The sequence below is a fragment of the Saccopteryx leptura genome, chromosome 1 (assembly GCF_036850995.1).
Source record: "Saccopteryx leptura isolate mSacLep1 chromosome 1, mSacLep1_pri_phased_curated, whole genome shotgun sequence".
In the NCBI taxonomy this organism is placed as follows: domain Eukaryota; kingdom Metazoa; phylum Chordata; class Mammalia; order Chiroptera; family Emballonuridae; genus Saccopteryx; species Saccopteryx leptura.
In genome coordinates, this window is record NC_089503.1 from 228,425,323 (window position 1) to 228,444,242 (window position 18,920).

The 18,920-nt window shown below is 34.8% G+C and overlaps 1 protein-coding gene across 1 annotated transcript in view; it reads right to left on the reverse strand.

Annotated features, from left to right (window-relative positions):
- Positions 1-1,198: 1,198 nt before the first annotated feature.
- RXFP1 (relaxin family peptide receptor 1) overlaps positions 1,199-18,920 on the reverse strand; it is a 113,404-nt gene continuing 95,682 nt past the window's right edge. The window contains exons 11-18 of the mRNA XM_066360180.1: positions 18,703-18,774; positions 15,063-15,134; positions 10,228-10,299; positions 9,297-9,368; positions 7,331-7,560; positions 5,244-5,654; positions 3,931-4,149; positions 1,199-1,555 (exon numbers count right to left, since the gene is read on the reverse strand). Of these exons, the coding sequence (XP_066216277.1) occupies positions 1,254-1,555; positions 3,931-4,149; positions 5,244-5,654; positions 7,331-7,560; positions 9,297-9,368; positions 10,228-10,299; positions 15,063-15,134; positions 18,703-18,774 (1,450 nt within the window). The 3' untranslated portion in view covers positions 1,199-1,253. The remainder of the gene's footprint in view (positions 1,556-3,930; positions 4,150-5,243; positions 5,655-7,330; positions 7,561-9,296; positions 9,369-10,227; positions 10,300-15,062; positions 15,135-18,702; positions 18,775-18,920) is intronic.

Below are 18,920 nucleotides of genomic sequence, written 5' to 3' on the forward strand. Positions count from 1 at the left end.
CACGGTCTTGGAGATTTAACCAAATGTTTTCTTTTAAGAGTTTTATGTCTTATATTTAGGTTGTTGATTCACGTTGAGTTAATTTCTTATATATGGTGTAAGGTAGGGGTCCAACCTTATTTTCCATGTGAGTTGTCCCAGCATCATGTATTGAAAAGACTTTTTTCTTCATTTGATTGTCTTAGCATTTTCACTGAAAATCAATTGACTATAAATGTGAGGATTTTATTTCTGGACTCAAATTCTTTTCCATTGATCCAAATGTATATCCTCATCCTAGCTTTTCTGATTCACTTCTTAGCCCGCCTTTCACTCTTCTTTTCCAATTCCATATTATGGTTCTCAAAGCAAAAGGACAACTGGGCAGGAAGTGACAAAAAAGTACTATTAGAGTTAATGTCAAATTTTTTCCATAGTAATAAATACATTTATTGGCTCTTAAGTGTATAGACTTGACAAGAGTTAACATGACTTCTTAAAACAAAATACCTGTATTTTGCAAACAATTAGACATTTTCTCTGATGCTATTATATCAGGGGTCCCCAAACTGCGGCCCCCTGAGGCCATTTATCCGGCCCCTGCCGCACTTCCGAAAGGGGCACCTCTTTCACTGGTGGTCAGTGAGAGGAGCATAGTTCCCATTGAAATACTGGTCAGTTTGTTAATTTAAATTTACTTGTTCTTTATTTTAAATATTGTATTTGTTCCCGTTTTGTTTTTTTACTTTAAAATAAGATATGTACAGTGTGCACAGGGATTTGTTCATAGTTTTTTATAGTACGGCCCTCCAACGGTCTGAGGGACAGTGAACTGGCCCCCTATGTAAAAACTTTGGGGACCCCTGTATTATATTGAGTGTACCAATACCTCTAACCCTTATTTGAAAGTGTCCATGATTATGTTTGTGGATATGCATGACAGACAAAGCTCTACTTTTACTTAGGCACTGCACATGGACTTTGTGTATTATGTTGTAAACACAATTTAACATTGAACATTGAAGTCTCCATACTGTCCGCTTCCAGGAATTTACTGTGGTGCCATGCACATGGTGGGTACTCAAGAAATCCAAGAGTGAATCTTCCTGAAGTAGATTTCCTATGCAAAATATGTGCTAGTACCTACACATTGTCAATATAATTTATTTCCCTAATTTATTTTTGCCATTAAGATAAATTATTAATTTTGTGGCAGACATTCATTTTATACTAATAAATTCATTTTGAAGCACCCCAGTGGGGTTCAGAGTCAGTTATGAATAGGAATTATGTCCAGTTGACTGAGAAATTAGTGACAATTCATAGGCGTCTGTGAAAAGAGCTGGCTTCATTAACGTAGGCGGCACCTCCTGCATCGGCCACATTTCTACCCAGATGAATGATGGAGCATATGTTTTCTGACGTCCTTTGCTGACAATAGATCTTCTTTGTTTGTAGTTACTCCAAAACTGATTGATCATTTCTTTGAAGGGTCTTGTGGTCAGCGTATAGAGAATTGGATTCAAAGCACTGTTGATAGGCAGAATAAAAATCACTACCCAAGAGGTTATGGTACCTGGAAGAGAAAAAGAAAATAGTTTTAGTATTTATGGATATTTGCATGTTACAAAAACCCCTTTTTCTTGTTTCTCAGCCCCTTTCGAGTCTTTAGTTTTTCTATTTGATGTCACATAATTAAATACCCAGTCTGTATGTGTTTCCAGGATGTCTTTCCAGGTGCCAGTGTTTGAAGGGAGTGCTGTTGCTGTAAAATAAAAGGGGTCACTGCTAAATAGCTTTTCGCAAACCCAGCAGAAAAGTATTCCATTAGGTAGAACTATATTTCCATCCAGTGATTACCTATTATTATAATATGATACCATCCTAAGAAAAACTATTATTTAGCATTAAATCATACCCTTTGAAATTGTTCATTTACTAGGTAGCACATATAGTATTGCTCAGAATATATTCTTATCTTTAATATTTTTATACTTTTCAACTATTTATTTGGTTTTAAAAAGTAGGTAAGCATTTTTAGGTTTTTCATTAGCCATTTCAGTAAATACACCTTTGACTAACCTTATCTTAGAAAATCACTGTAGTATATATGAAACTACCAATCACTCAGATTTTTATTAACATTTAATTAATTAATGCTATCTTCTCAGTTGCTTATAAAATGTAATGTACAATCACCACTGACTGTGGGATAAAACAAAATTTAAAATATGTTTATAAATTTTAAAAAATGTAAATACATATTGCGTTATACCTACAGTTAACAGGATTCAACACATTTCTAAAACTGGTAAAATATGCATAACATCAAAATTACCATTTTAATCATTTTTAAGTGTATTAAGTACATTTCATACTGTTGTGCAAACATCAATCACCACTATACATCTGAACTTTTTCATCTTGCCAAAATGAAACTTGGTACCTATAATAATTTCCCATCCCCTTTTCCTCCCAACCCTTAACAACACCATTTACAACCTTTCTGTTTCTATGAATGTAACTACTCTAGTAACCTCCTAGAATTGAAATCATAATATTAGTCCATTTGTGATTGGCTTATTTCACTTAGCATCATGTTTTCAAGGTCCATCCATGTTGTAGCTAGCATGTATCAGAATTTTCTCCCTTTATGAGTCTAAATGAAATTACATTTTGCATATGTAACACATTTTGTTCATCCATTCATCTACTGATGGGCCTTGGGTTGTTTCCAACTTTTGGCTGTTGTGATAATGCTGCTATGAAATGCGTGTATGAATGTCTGAGTTATACTGCTTTCAACTCTTTTGGGTATATACCCATTAGTGGAATTGCTGGATCATATGGTAACTCTATGTTTAATTTTTTGAGAAACCACCATGTTGTTTTCTACAGCAGCTGTGCCATTTTACATTCTTACCAGCAATGCACAAAAGTGCCACTTTTTCTACATCCTCACCAATACTTGTTCCTTTCTGTGTTTTGTATAACAGCCATCTTAATGAGTGTGATGCACATTATTTTTAAATATAAAGAGTTTTCTTCTATTATCTCTCATACTCTTGGATAATGTCTTTTGAATTGCTATGTATCCCAAGAAGAATTATTTATCTTTTGACATAATTATACAATAAGCATTTGACCTATGTTCCTTTCTGGTCGTTGTTAGTATGGGATTACCAGAATTTTTTTTTTAACTTAGTTTATTTATTTCATTTATTCATTTTGGTGGGGGGGGGGGGCAGGAAGCATTAACTCCCATATGTGCCTTGACCAGGCAAGTCCAAGGTTTCGAACTGGTGACCTCAGCTTTCCAGGTCCACACTTTATCCACTGCACCACCACAGGTCAGGCTGAGATGACCAGAATATCAACACCATGACTGTAATTATTCAAATCGTTGTTCCTTTGTTCCAATAGTAACTGTGGTTTTAGGCATTTATGAAAAGAACTCAACAGCTTCCTTGCCGTTAATTTTTTTTTAATTTTAATGGGGTGACAATAAATCAGGGTATATATGTTCAAAGAAACATCTCCAGGTTATCTTGGCATTCAATTATGTTGCATACCCGTCACCCAAAGTCAAATTGTCCTCCATCACCTTCTATCCGGTTTTCTTTGTGTCCCTCCTCCCCCCGTAACCACCACACTCTTGTCCATGTCTCTTAGTCTTGTTTTTATGTCCCACTTATGTACGGAATCATGCAGTTCTTAGTTTTTTCTGATTTACTTATTTCACCCTGTATAATGGTATCAAGATCCATCCATTTTGTTGTCAATGATCTGATGTCATCTTTTAAGAAATTTTTTATTAATGAAGAGAACCTGAAGTTCTCTGACTTATACTTCTTGAAACAAATTAATGTGAAGGACCTTAATTTTATTTCTTGGAGGAACACTACAGAAACAGAAACATTATTTCTTTACAGAAAAGGAAAAAAGTTGTACCTGGTATTTCTACCTGAAGCAGTGAAAGAAGTTTCAGTACAAAAATGGGTATCCAGCATAATGCATCAGTAAATACAATAAAGAAAAACCGTTTGGCAAGGACCATTTCCTTTTTAACTTGATTCTGTATTTCAGCCGCTGTTATGGCACTTTGATGAACGCTGTAAAACATGCTTCCATAGGAAAAAACTATGGTGATGAATGCCACCAAGTTAATACCTATTTAGAACACAAAGGTTATGATTAATGTATATAGAACATTCTTTCAAATCAAACATATCCTTAGCTGTTATTTTTAAGGAGAAGATACAAAGACCATGACATGTTTTTGTTCTTCATGAGAATTACTAGGGTACTCAGAAATCACTCATTTAAAAAAATTTGAAGTATGATTGACACAGCGAGGAATGATGAAATGTTTATTTTTTTATTTTTTGTGAGACAGACAATAGACAGGAACAGACAGACAGGAGGGGAGAGAGATGAGAAGCATCAGTTCTTTGTTGTGGCACCTTAGTTGTTCATTGATTGCTTTTTCATATGTGCTTTGACCATGGGGCTCCAGCCGAGCCAGTGACCCCTTGCTCAAAGCCAGCGACCTTGGGCTCAAGATAGCAACCTTGGGCTTTAAGCCAGTGACCTTTGGGCTCAAGCCAGCAACTGTGGTATCATGTCTATGATTCTACACTCAATCTGGCCACCCTCCTCTCAAGCTGGACGAGCCCACGTTCAAGCTGGCAACCACAGGGTTTCCAATCTGGGTCCTCAGCATCCCAGGCCAATGCTTTATCCACTGCCCCACCATCTGGTCAGGCAAAATGTTTAATTTTGAAATGGCGTATTAAAATGAGATAGTGATTCAATATATATCTTGGGCTTATTAAATTAATCTTTCCAAAATTATTTTTTCATAATTCAATTACGTTGCTATATTTTGAAAAAAAATTATAAGAGAAAACACTTGCATGTCTACTCAAGCCAAAGACTTCTCTGGCTACTTTGAATTTGTTCATATTATAAAGGCAAATAATTAAAATATATTTTGCTTAGAATTATTAGGGTGAATGCATGAAATACAAGTGTTTAATGTCTTGTTTTTTATTAAGGTGCATCATGTTGGAATTTCTATGATAAAAGAACACTAAAAAAATCCCTTTAGGGTATTCTCATAGATTCACCCCAATGCCAATGAGAAAAACTGGTTCGTAAACCTGAAATAAAAATTTTGTAAGCAATTAGAAGGTATAAATAGGTTTATGTTGTGATTTATTATAACATTTGCATGAAAGGGCTCATGATACAGAATTTCTTACCAAGAAAAATTGTCACTGAATAAATCTGGGCTCCAATACTTTCTGTATCTTCTGAATGAAGAGGAAAACAGACTCCATTGTTGCCATAGTAATTTTTGAAAATTTCCTTATTGCTCAATGGAACGAAAGCCACTATTACCCCAATAATCCAAATGAGAATCAGCACTGTAATTGTTCTGCGTTTTCTAGGTCTTAAACATCTAAATGGATACACGATACAGATATATTTTTCCAATGTCAGAAATGTTAGAAGTAATACTGATACTTCTGTAGACAGAATGGCCAAAGATCCCACAAGCTGACAATGAAAACTCTCTATCCACAGCTGTGCATGCTTATTGTATTCTCCACGAAACTTCAGGTCAAAGGCTCCAATCACAAACAAATATATTCCCATTAGGCAGTCGGCACCTAAGGGATCAGTAAATTTCACAAATTCAGAGAAATTAATAGGTATAATGAAATGATCAATAAGCATTAAATTTTAGTATATATTAATATCCTATATACATATAATATATTTAATATACATATTTTAGTAAAAAATAGCCAAGTTCCTTCTATCTTGGAGAAAGGGCTAATTTTTACTCTAAAAGATTTCATTTATAGGTAAGGACCTCTTCATCAACTTTATTTGAAAATCACTCTTGTATCACCCTTATTTCTCTGTTCTCCTTGAACATGCAAGTCTGTGAGTGTAGGGAACTTGTCTGTCTTGTTTTTCACTCTGGTCCCATCACCTCAAACTGTGTAATAAATGAATGAAATGCAATTATGTTGAGTACTAGATTAGGGACGAAGATGGGAGTGTTGTTTGGTTTACTTCTCCCACTGCAATTCTCTCAGCTTAGTAAGCTAAAGATATCAGCCAGAACCCCAGAGAAATAGTTCAGGAATTGCTTCGATAGAGTAAGGACTGTGAATTTTGAAGCCCACAATTTAGAAGACACGAATCATTATGACGTGCTTTGCAGTCAGTACAATTTTAAATTATTTACCCAGAACTGGCTTAATCAAGCCTGTTCTCTCTGATTTTTCAGTCCCCATTATTACATCTTTATCTGTTTCATTTTAGGCTCTCCTTAATTTGGGGAAGCAAATCAGCTGTCAATATGATGCCCTAATTACATATCTATAAAGAGATGAGATTCTTTATTGACTGCACAAGCAGGCTACACAAAGTTCTTAAAATCATACCACTGTAGAAATCATAAGGCTGACCCTAATCCTTAAGTACTGAAGTTACATTCTAGCCTTCACAAAGGAAATTGAGAGTCCTCAAAATTTTGTGACTAACAATACAGTGGTAAATAATTTTTGAGTTCTGTTTCTTAGGTTGCTTGCAATAAAGAAAAAATAGACATTAGACTTTGAATGAGGAAGGGAATTAGACATGAGACAGCACACAAAAAATACACTATCACGGAGATTGATGCTTGCTTGAGGGAATACAGACAAATTATAGGCCACTTTATTATACTATAAACACCTAATGACTAGTTTCTTGCTTATTTTTATTTGTAGTCCTCATTTAACATAATACCTTGCACTTATATTTCAAAAACTTTTTCAAAATTTCATATGAACTACAAAAATTTTCTTTAGCTATTTCAAATTATAACTGCAAAAGATTCTAGTAGCTCAGAGACCAGAAAGACAATTATCTACTAAGTCAATATTTATGTACTGGGCATTAAACAACAAAAAAAAGTAAATACAGCTCTGAATATAAAAATGTGACCACGAAAGGTTTTATTCATAGTGAAAGACTTTACAAGTTTCAGTACTATACTAAATTATGTCTCAGAGAAGAGAGTTATTGAATGAAGGCTTCATTATGAGACAAAGGTAACAAATGAAAGCTTCATTAATCTGTGTAAGGTGATTGAGTTTTTGTGTTTTAAAGCATTGTCTTTCTTATCACTAAAGTAATTTTATTTTCATTGTAGTGAATGTAAAAACACCATATAAGCAAAAGGGAGCCAATTTTAAAATCTCATAATTCTGTCCCTGTATACTTATTTTCTAATAGCAATGCTTTTCTATAGTTTGAAACTGTAGTTTCTTTTCAATCAGTAAATACTCACAGCAGAGAGATATGATTGGCATGGCATGCAGCTTGTTCTCAGACCTGATATAAGGTCGCATACAAATGACAAAGATGTTTCCCAAGCATGTGACCACAGACACGACCCAGACGAACACTCTCTGGACGATGTTTGCCAAGAGATTCTCTAGAGATGAGATTCCATCCGTGTTTGGTTTACAACTGCGAACGTGAGGTGCATATCCACAGTACTGGAATTTCTTAAAATAGCTGATGTGCAAAAAGAAGATTTTAAATTTAATTCAGCCTCACTATCCATTAATATTTAGTTTCTACATTTTCTCAGTAGAAAGAAAATGCCTTCCTATGAAATTCAGAGGAATGTAAAAACATTAGGAATACTCCTTTAAGCCTAAGTTTCTCACTACCTTGATTGTATTGTAAACATGTGTATGACAGCAGCAATTTGGCATAATGAATATCCAGGTGTCAGACATGTCTTAGGATATAGATAAGCTTAGTATGTGATCAAGAGATTCCATCAAGGAAAGTTTTATTGGGTCTTAGTGTCTAGTATTTGTAAGCGCACTGTTACATGTCTCCTAGTGTTGCTGCAACTAATACCTGCTTTTTAACCTTCGGGGAAGAGAGAGTGAAGTGCTTTCTTCTCTGAGCTCATGGCTTTCCTATTACAGAAGTCACATGTTCTATAGCTTCTTGCCAGCATGCCTGTCTCTCATACTTGCTTTTGGTACATATTTGTTGAGTGAATTCTTTCATCAATAGAGAGACCTCCGTTGTTGGTAAAGACATTACCTATATAATAAAAAATTATGGTGTTACCACCAACACCAACACTACTTATTGAGCAGTGCTCTTGCAGGCTTCAATTTCTCAAATGATCTCCATGAGGCAGACATTGGTATTATCAGGAGGAGGTGACTCTTCAATGGAAGCAAATTATTTGCTAGGAAATTTTCTAATAAATGTAGAAATTGGGATAAAATGAGAAACATTTTTGGCCTCAAAAGCCATGTACTCTGCAAAAAATGTAAATGATCCTTACAGTATAAAGAGTTGTGGTAATACAAGACAAAAACTTAACAATTACAGCATGCTGTTTTGTTTAACTCTTTCTGCCTCTCTCCCTAGATCTACCATGGTTTCTGCCCAATTCAAGTCAGTTCCTTGAGTTATTTCTTGGGTTTTGGTAGCTATACCATTCTCCTCTAAGAGACTCTGATTTGCTCATTTAGTCAGTATTTTACACTGTGTGGAACCAAGGAAACTTTTATAAGCATTATCTCTGAGGAATTGTGGAAAACAAAAACAGAGCGTCCTATGTTAGATTTAAAGTGTATGCAAGATTATAGAGTGGTGGGGGCTGATGTGACACTTTCTAAATTATTGAGAATTAATGATCATGACAAGGAGATCAGCTTAATACCTGTTGTAAGATTGCAGTCAATTAAAGAAAATGTTTCTAAAGTATATAATCAATGATACTCTAAGATACACTGTTTGAATAAAAGATTTTTCAGTTTACCGTTGAATCCACACACACTTGCTTCAGTCATGCCCTGACATTGTGGGCAATTTTAGCTTCCTCCATTTATAGCAATTATTTATTTATAATTATTACTTATGTTGCTTATATAAATTCCTACAACTTTATCTGGTATCACTCATACTATGTGTACACATTATTAGCTAATTGATCAAACATCAATATTTATGAATGGCATCAGAGCTGAGGACAACTTATAAGACTGAGTGGGTTCTGTCATGTTCTCTGACATTCAAAAATTTCCTTTGATCTACCAAACTATAGAAAGCTAAATATTGCCCTGCTCGATATTAACACTTAAGAGTTAATTATTGTTTAAGTAAATTAGTCACTAGAAAATAATAGATTTGATGCATTGAGTGTGGATGTATTAGCACAATGCATGTGGAAATATAAAAGATTAAAATCAAGGTGAAGAACAAGAAAAATAACTGCTTACATATGAGTGAGATTCATAAGTGGGCTGAACATTCTTTGTTGGATATTTGAAATTTCAATTCCTTCTAGGCTGCTAAAAAAAAGCAAATATATTATCAAAATAACATATGTTATACAGGGTATAATAAAATAAGTTTTTGTGGAAGACAATTTAATAAAATGCTGTTAGTTAACACATACTCTGAACCAAACATTCATACTCAGCCTGCCCTAGGCACTTCCCCAACTCCTCTTTGGTTCTGTTAGTTACATGCATCTACCCATATATATCTCCCTTATTTGAATTTTTTGAATGCCCATAGATCATGGCACAATGCTTTGTGCATAGAACTATTCAATAAATGTTTTTGGAATAAATGAGCAGGCATTATCTTTCAGACAATTTAAAAATAGCAGAGGAGTTTAACATTTTTGAAAATTTCCTAATAACTTAAAAATGTTTTTAATAAAACACTATTTTACTGAGGTAATACTTAAATTAAATGAATTTACGCTAATCTTTTAAGGCAATTCTCTGACCCTAACAAAATATTTCTTTATGCAAATAATTGTTTATATAATCTAGATATACTATCTTGAGATAAAGATGGGTAAACAAATTCCTAGAAATCCAGGGCTAATGGAGGAATGAATATGCATTGATATCTTCAGAGGACTGAAGCAACCAATCCAATATAAGCTCCTAGTGATTATAAAAAAATATAACTGATTCACCATCATCTAATTTTTCATTTACCAATATATAAGATATACCAATATTTATCAATTTATAGTCCTGTGAGTACTCACATGTTTTTGTGGAGCTAAATTGATATCCTGGGGAAAAGCTTCTGAATTTAAAGATTCTATAAATCTTATTTTACAGAATTTATTAGCTATTAGTATGACAACAAGAATTTTATCATAAAACATCCCCATAATCATTTACTTACAGAGACTTGAGTTTGACAAGAGAATCAAATTGGTTTGCTTGCATTTTCTGGATTGGGTTATAGGAAAGATTCCTGTTTTTTTAAAAAAAAGGCAGCAATAAGTCATTCCCAGAAAGGAGAGAGGAAAGTGTATCTGTTGACTTTGGATTATTTTTAAACACAAAAAAGTACAGTAATAGCACATGCCTCAGAGGGTGTATCAAACATTTAAATGAATCAATGGAGATAAAACATTTAAAAGAGTTCCTGGCTCGAAGTAAATACTCTGTGATTGGGTTAATGGTGTGTGTGTGTAGAGAGAGAGAGAGAGAGAGAGAGAGAGAGAGAGAAGGCTAAGGCATGATCATGGAGGTAGAGTTGTAAAGAAATAGCTCCCATCAAAAAGATGTGGTGCCTGACCAAGCAGTGGCACAGTGGATAAAGCATTGGATTGGGACGCGGAAGACCCAGGTTTGGACACCCTGAGGTCACCGGCTTGAGTGCAGGCTCATCTGGTTTGAGCAAGGCTCACCTGTTTGAGCCCAGGGTCGCTGACTCGAGCAAGGAGTCACTCAGTCTGCTGTAGCCCCCTCTGCCCCGCCCCCCGTCAGGGCGCATATGAGAAGACAGTCAATGAACAACTAAGGTGCTACAGCGAGGAGTTGATGCTTCTCATCTCTCTCCCTTCCTGTCTGTCTGTCCCTATCTGTCCCTATCTGTCCCTCTGTCGGATCAGGTGTGAAAAGAATCATCTTAGTCAAAATTTGAATTAATAAAATCACATAAAATATTTTTACATAAATTATATGTCAAAGAGAGGTATATTATATATATTATGTTAGCAATTTGTGAGGCATAAAATTAAAGTAAAAGGCTCTAGCTAAGAACAAAGGTAGATCAGAGTTATAGTACAGCAGAATCTAAATGTAGAAAATTTAAAAATCTTTGTAAAAATAACACCTTGAAACAAGAATAATTGATTAAAGGGAGGTTCTCAGGGCAAGTTTTTTAAAAAAACTATTAGTTAGGTGGCGGAGGGGGTGGCTACTGGGGGTGGGGCATTCCAGAAAGAAGGAAAGAGAGGAAGAATGACAACAAAAAATGAGTTGTATGAAAGAAACAAAAGTGAAGTCAGCAATTTAGTAATTGAATGACACTATCACAACATATGAAGGCTATATGTGAAAGCCCACAGTAACCATCATTCAGTGGTGAAAGGATGAAAACGTTTTCTCTAAAATTAGTAACAAGACAAGGATGTCCATTTTCACTTCTATTCAACATAGTACTGGAAGTCCTAGCCACTGTAATTAAGCAAGGAAAAGAAATAAAAAGCATCAAAATTGGAAAGGGAGAAGTGAAATAAGCTCTAGTCACAGATGAAATGACCTTTTCTTTCTCTCTTCCTTTTCAACTGAAAAGAGGGGAGATAGAGAAAGAGACTCCCACATGCACCCTAAACAGGATCCACCCAGCAACTCCCACCTGGGGCCAATGCTCTGCCCATCTGGGTCCATGCTCGCAACTGAGCTATTTTTAGCACCTGAGGCAGAAGCTCCACAAAGCTATCCTCAGTGCCTGGGACAGATGCATTCAAACCAATCGAGCTATGGCTGCAGGAGGGGAAAAAAAGAGAGAGAGAGAGAGAGAGAGAAGAAGAAGAAGAAGAAGAAGGAGGAGGAGGAAGAGGAGGAGAAGGAGGAGGAGGAGGAGGAGGAGGAGGAGGAGGAGGAGGAGGAGGAGGAGGAGGAGAAGGAGGGGTAGAGAAGCAAATGGTGGCTTCTCCTGTGTGTCCTGTCTGGGAATTGAACCTGGAACATCCACATGCTGACACTCTACCACTGAGCCAACTGGCCAGGGCCTGATGAAATGATCTTTTTTTTTTTAATGATCTTATGTGTAGAAAACCCTAAAGATTTTACACACACACACACACACACACACACACACACACACACTCACACACACACACACACACACACACACACACACTGTTATAACTACATAATAATAAAGAAATTCAGCAAAGTTCCTAAATTCAAAAACAATGCACAAAAATCAAATTCCATATACTTTCTATACATTAACAACAAACAATTTAAAAATAAAATTAGGAAAACAATTCTATTTACAACAGCATCAAAAAGATAAAATACTTAGAAAAAAACAATATATGTGAAAGACGTACTTTGAAAACAAAATGTTGCTGAAAGAAATTAAAGAGGACATCAGTAAATTCTGTGTTTATGAATTGGAAGGCTTAATATTGTTAAGCAGTCATTACCATCAAAGTATTCTACAGATTTAATGCAATTTCTATCAAAATCCCAATATCTATTGCAGAACTAGAAAAATGTACCCTAAAACCCATGTGGATTCTCAAGGGAGCTTGAATAGCTAAAATAATCTTGAAAAAGAAGAACAACATTGGAGATCTCACACTTCCTGATTTCAGAATGTGCTTCAAAGGTACAATAATCAAACCATGTGGTACTGGCATAAAAATGGGTATATGTATGGATATATGTATAGACCAATGGAATAGAATAGAGAGCCCAGAAATACACTTATGCGTATATGGTCAAAAGATTTTCAACATGAGTGTCAAATCTGTTCAGTGCGAAAAGGGAAGTCTTTTCAACAAATGGCACTAAGAAAACTAGATAGATATCCACATGCAAAAAAAAAAAGAACATAGACTAGGGGTCCCCAAACTATGACCCACAGGCCGCATGCGGCCCCCTGAGGCCATTTATCCGGCCCCCGCCGCACTTCCGGAAGGGGCACTTCTTTCATTGGTGGTCAGTGAGAGGACCACATTGACCATCTCATTAGCCAAAAGCAGGCCCATAGTTCCCATTGAAATACTGGTCAGTTTGTTGATTTAAATTTACTTGTTCTTTATTTTAAATATTGTATTTGTTCTTGTTTTGTTTCTTTTACCTTAAAATAAGATATGTGCAGTATATATAGGGATTTGTTCATAGTTTTTTTTTTATAGTCCGGCCCTCCAATGGTCTGAGGGACAGTGAACTGGCCCCCTGTGTAAAAAGTTTGGGGACCCCTGACATAGACCCTTAACTTACACCAGTGATTTTCAACCAAGTGCTGCGAAAAATTTTAAAACATTAAATACCGATTTAGTCAGGGACACTGACCTCTTTTCTTTTAGATTGTCAAATAAAATAACAAAATAGCCAACACAACAACTGCTGTCTGGTTGTGAATGAATAAAAAGTATACCTATTTTGTCATATCAGCAAAAAATATAAAATACTTTTCGATGTGCAGCAGAATTTTAGTAATTAGTTTATGTATGCCATGAGATGAAAAAAGTTGAAAATCGCCGGCTTACATCATTTACAAAATTAACTCAAAATAAATCAAAGACCTAAATATAAAAGCTAAAACTATAAACTTTTAAAGAAAATATAGAGGAAAAGACCCATGATGTTGGATTAGGCAATGGTTTCTTGTATATTACACCAAAAGCACAGTTAACAAAAGAAAAAATAGAAAATTGTACTACATCTAAATTAAAAATGTTTTCATCAAAAGATACTATCAACAGAGTGAAAGGCAACCTACAGAATGGGAGAAAATATTTGCAAATTATATCTGAAAAGGATTTAATATATAAAAAATATAAAGAACTCTTACAACTCAATAACAAAAAATATAAAAATGGGTAAAAGACTTGAACAAAAGTTTTCCAAAAAATATATACAAATAAATAAGTAGATTAAAAGATATTTAATATTGCCCTGGCCGGGTGGCTTCAGTGAACAGTCATGCTGGTGCACTGAGATTGTAGGTCCGATCCCTGGTCAGGGTACTTAGAAGAAGCAATAAATGAACGCACAAGTAAATGGAACAACTAAGTGGAACAACAAGTTGACCGTTCCTCTTTCTCTCTCACTCTCAAATCAATAGACAAATTAAAAAAAAAAAGATATTCAATATCATTAATCATTAAGGAAATGCAAATTAAAGCCACCATGAGATACCATTTCATATCTAATAGGATAACTATTATCAACGAAATAGAAAATAAAAAGAATTTTTGAAGTAGTGGAGAAATTGGAATATTATATACTGTGAGAATGTAAAATGATGTAGTGTTATGCAAAATAATATGGTGTGTCCTTGAAAAATTATAAATAGAATTACCATATGATCCAGGAATTCTACTTCTTAGGCTATATACTGAAAAGAATTAAAAGTTGAGGTCTTGAATTGGTATTTGTACACCCATGTTCATAACAGCATTACTTACAACAGCTAAAAGGTGGAAACACCCCAAATGTCCATCAGTGGATGAATGGATAAAGCCAATGTTTTATATACACACAGTGGATTATTACTGTGAACAATAATATAAATTTATTCATTATAAAATTAAATAAATACAATTAATGAATTCAGATTGTTATTTACAACAAAGTATTCAGAAATTCTGACACATACTACAATATGGGTAGGCCTTGAAGACATTATGTTAAATGACATAAGCCAGTCACAAAAGGATAAATGTTGTATGATTACCTATATGGGATACCTTGGGTAGTCAAATTTATAGAGACAGACATGGAGTGGTGGATGCTGGTGTGTGTGTGGGTGATAAAAAATTACTGTTTAACAAGTATGGACTTTCAGTTTGGAAAGTAAAAAATGTCCTAGAAATAGATGGTGGTGATGGTTGCCCAATAATGTAAATATAGTTAATGCCATTGCACTGTACACTTAAAATTAGTTAAAATGAAAAATTTTATGTTGTGCATATTTTTATCACCATTTAAAACATAAAACAAATTTAAAATAAAGAAATGAAGAGATAAAATTAATAGCAGTCTTACAATTTCGTGAGCTCCTTCAGATCCTTAAATACATGCGATGGAAGATTTTCAATCTTATTATTTCCTAAATCCCTAGGGAAATAATTGCAAAAATCATATTATATATTTTCTTAAGACTTTATTGTTCTATAATTGATTAAGAAATCATGATACTTCTTTTAATAACAATGCTATTAATGAGTTATATTAATTACGAGAAGTCTAAAAGTTTTAAAAAAGGGAGTGACATGGGAAAAGATAAAAACATTTTATCCCATTTCATCATTCCCTCAAAGATAAATACTTGGTGGCATTTGATCTGCTTCTAATAAGTACAATTTTCTAATTCAATCAATATGTGCTGTGCCCCTTCATCTTCCTTCCTCCCTTCATCTTCCATCCTCCCTCCCTCCCTCCTTCCCTTCCCCTTCCCCTTCCCCTTCCCCTTCCCTCCCTCCCTCCCTCCCTCCCTCCCTCCCTCCCTCCCTTTCCTTCCTTCCATCCTTCCATTCATCCATCTTTCCATCATCATTCCATGTCAGTAAGAATTTGGTTGGAAGCTTTAATTTTTCATTTTGTTTGGGTTTATTATGATTTTGAAATTGAAGTGAATATTCAGGAGCAAGTTTCTTTCACAGCTGATGCACACTGGATCATGCATATTCCTTGGGCAGGATATTTCGTGTGTTACCTCATGTATATATAGAGGTCAGATTGCCTAAATGTAAGAAGATTTTTGACTGTAGCAGTTCTTGTGCTAGTTTTGACAGTGGTAGCAATCATGAGAATGTCTTGAGATCCTTCTAAACAAGATATTTCAATAATCTTGAATTAATTCTCCAGTGTGATCAAGAGATACCGAGAAAGCTTATCCAGTTTCCATATTTACCACCAAATACTGTTAGTTGCCACAGAACATTTAGGAGAATAGATATTTTTGTTATGTAAATTAAGTTATTATAAATTAAAGTTAGGTTATTAATCTTTAAAGGGCAGGATAGTTTTAGATTGAGTTTTTAAAACTGAAAATAAAAAGCTGATATACTCTAATGAACACTGTAAGTACCTTTGCTGTAAATTTTCACACTTTGAACTGAACCTTGAGACTATTTTCATCATTTACATATTATGGGTGAATTGTCTATAAAGATACATTGTTCTGACTTGACAACCAAAGGAATCTTTCTTTTCATTCTTTTCTTAAAATCTTTCAATAATTCACGACTGTTTAAACTGCTTAAAGTGACATAACTAGCCTTCATTCTAAATACCTTGCCACTGTCCATCTTTCCAGCTTAGATTTCTACCACCCTCTATCCAGTTAAAATGACTTTCACCGTGGCCTGAATACATCTCAGTGTTCTAAACTTCATGATTTTGCATGGGTGCTTCCTTCCGCCTGTAACGAAGGAACTTTCCTCCTGGTCCTTCTGGTGAGCTACTCATTTTCCAAGATTCTGCTCCTAAGTCACTCCTTCGTAACCAGGGAGGTTGGGTGTTCTGTCCCCTGTTCTCCAGTATACTCCTTGTGTATACTTCTTTCATAGCACATGTAGTACATATAACACACAGTGTATATAACATTATATTAAAACATATGTTTCTGAACATATGTGTTCCTCTTCTGAAAGATGCAAGTTCTTTGAGTATAAGAACTATACTTATTCATCTTGGGTAATCCAAGTATCTAGTGTTAATTTTCAACCAGCCCTTCTTTTTTTTTTTTTAAACTTTATCAACATAGAGTTGGCATAAAATATTATATTAGTTTCAGATGTTCAGCATCATTGGACTTGTTATTCTCTCTATCCTCAGGTAGAAGACTATTAGTAGACTGAATCTGTCTGCTTTATGTATAAGTAAAATACATATATAAAAGTGGTGGCACAATTCCAGTTCCTTGTATGGGAAACCAAGTAAAATATAGATCATATTAGTAAGGTAATGTGAAAAAACAGATTTAGAGCTGTCCACTAGCATATGAAAACTCCATATATAATGTTCAACAGTTTCAGGTGGGACTGCTGGCTATCAGAGCAAATTCCAACATATAGTTCTTACATCATACATTATATAATAGCCTACATCATAAGTAACATGTAAAAGGGCCATTTTTTCAGTTTCAGCTTAGAAAAGTTGGTTTTAACTTAATTGGACTTGGGAACCATTTCTGAATAGGCTCCAGAAACACATTATCACTGAGAGTAGTTGGTTTTTAAAAGCACAAATTCAATCAGGCACATGGCAAATATTTTCTGCTACCAGAACTTCTTAAAGTCTACTGCAACATGTGAATCCCACCTGTTGCCAATTCATTTGCCATCATTAAGTCTGTTGGTGTGATCAGGCCTGGAGGGGCAGTGAGTGTAGTCTCCAACCCTCTCTGAAAAGGAGAGTCGTCTTCTTATTTTACATTTAGACCTGTTCATTTAAAGCTATTGCCATTTTCATCCTGTAAATCTCATTTTTCAGGCCAGTGTTTAACATGGGATTGGGCAGGCATTAGGCAGGACTAATTACTGGCTTTGGGAGCCCTTTCTGCGGCAATGGTTGCTCTTCCCTTTACCTCTGAACCTGAATCAGCACTGGTTATGGAGTAAGCTGTTCATGTTCCATGTTCACTGCTGGTTACCAAGACTCAGTAAAACCTTCCCCTTCCTGCCACCATGAAGGTTAGGGTTTAGAGGAACTTCCTTCTTCTATTCAGATAATGGTTACATGTAGGATAAAACCAGGAAAAGCATGAACCCCTTGGCTAACTTGTATTTGAATAGCTCAGTAATGCCTTTGTGTCCCTACACAAACCTCTCCCTACTACTGAGAATGAAATAATTTCCTGTGTTAGGAAGATGTGCTCTTTTGCCAGATATCAGGAGTTGTTATGACCCATGCTTGCTTCTAATATCTGTATTGAGATTTTCTTGCACATGTTGTGAATTATTGGTACTGTCTATCAAAAAGTGTTTCAAGCTTACAGTTATAAAAAAAATGTTGGGGTTTCAATGGCTTGTTTATTGATGTTTAGAGCAGAATTCAGGACTGTTTTCTGAGGAATGTTCCCTGCACTTGTCAGTTCATAAGTAAGGTGCTCAGAGACACACTCTAGTTATGTTCTTGACTTTTTATGAAAAAGTATTAATAAATCAATGTTCTGCCCAGTGAATGGCCAAAACTTATAGATCTGTTCACACCTCAGATTCTTTCCAAAAAACACAAAATCAAACTAGTTGCAAGCCCCAACTTTAGCAAAAACCCAACTGAAAAAATTATACTAAAAAAAATAAAAACTGTCTGAAGGACACGTACTTCATCTATTGTTCACGTATTGTATTCTGACAAGTAGGTGCTATGTGTCTGGATCACAAGGCTTTGGTTTATCAGAGAGTGCTTTAAAGCCCTTTGGAACTGCGGCATGGATTTTTAAAATGGGACATTATAAATAAATAGCTGTTTTAATTTATTTCTCTCCTCCATTATTATAGGTTGGGATGTTACTCAAGGCAGTGTCTCAATTCTTTATGAATCAAGAATTATCCTTTGGTTTCAGAATCAGCAAAGTAAAGTCTTTTTATCTTAATGGTCTCTGAATCCTAACTCCTTAGGAAACTTAAAGAGAAATTTGATGTTCTCCTAGCAGTGGAGCATATTTAATCAAACTTACAGTTCATCTAGTTTCTGAAGAGGTGTAAAAGTATTTTCCATTAGGTGATTAATTTTGTTTTTCCCCATTATCCTGAAAGTAAAAAGAAACATACATTGTAGCTTCTTGATGTAACTGATAAATGGGTTATTAGAGGAGATTAAAACCCTGCAAAAAAAAAATCAAAATATTTTGAAGTAGTACGGTAAATTACTCAATTTAATTTTAATCTTAAATTT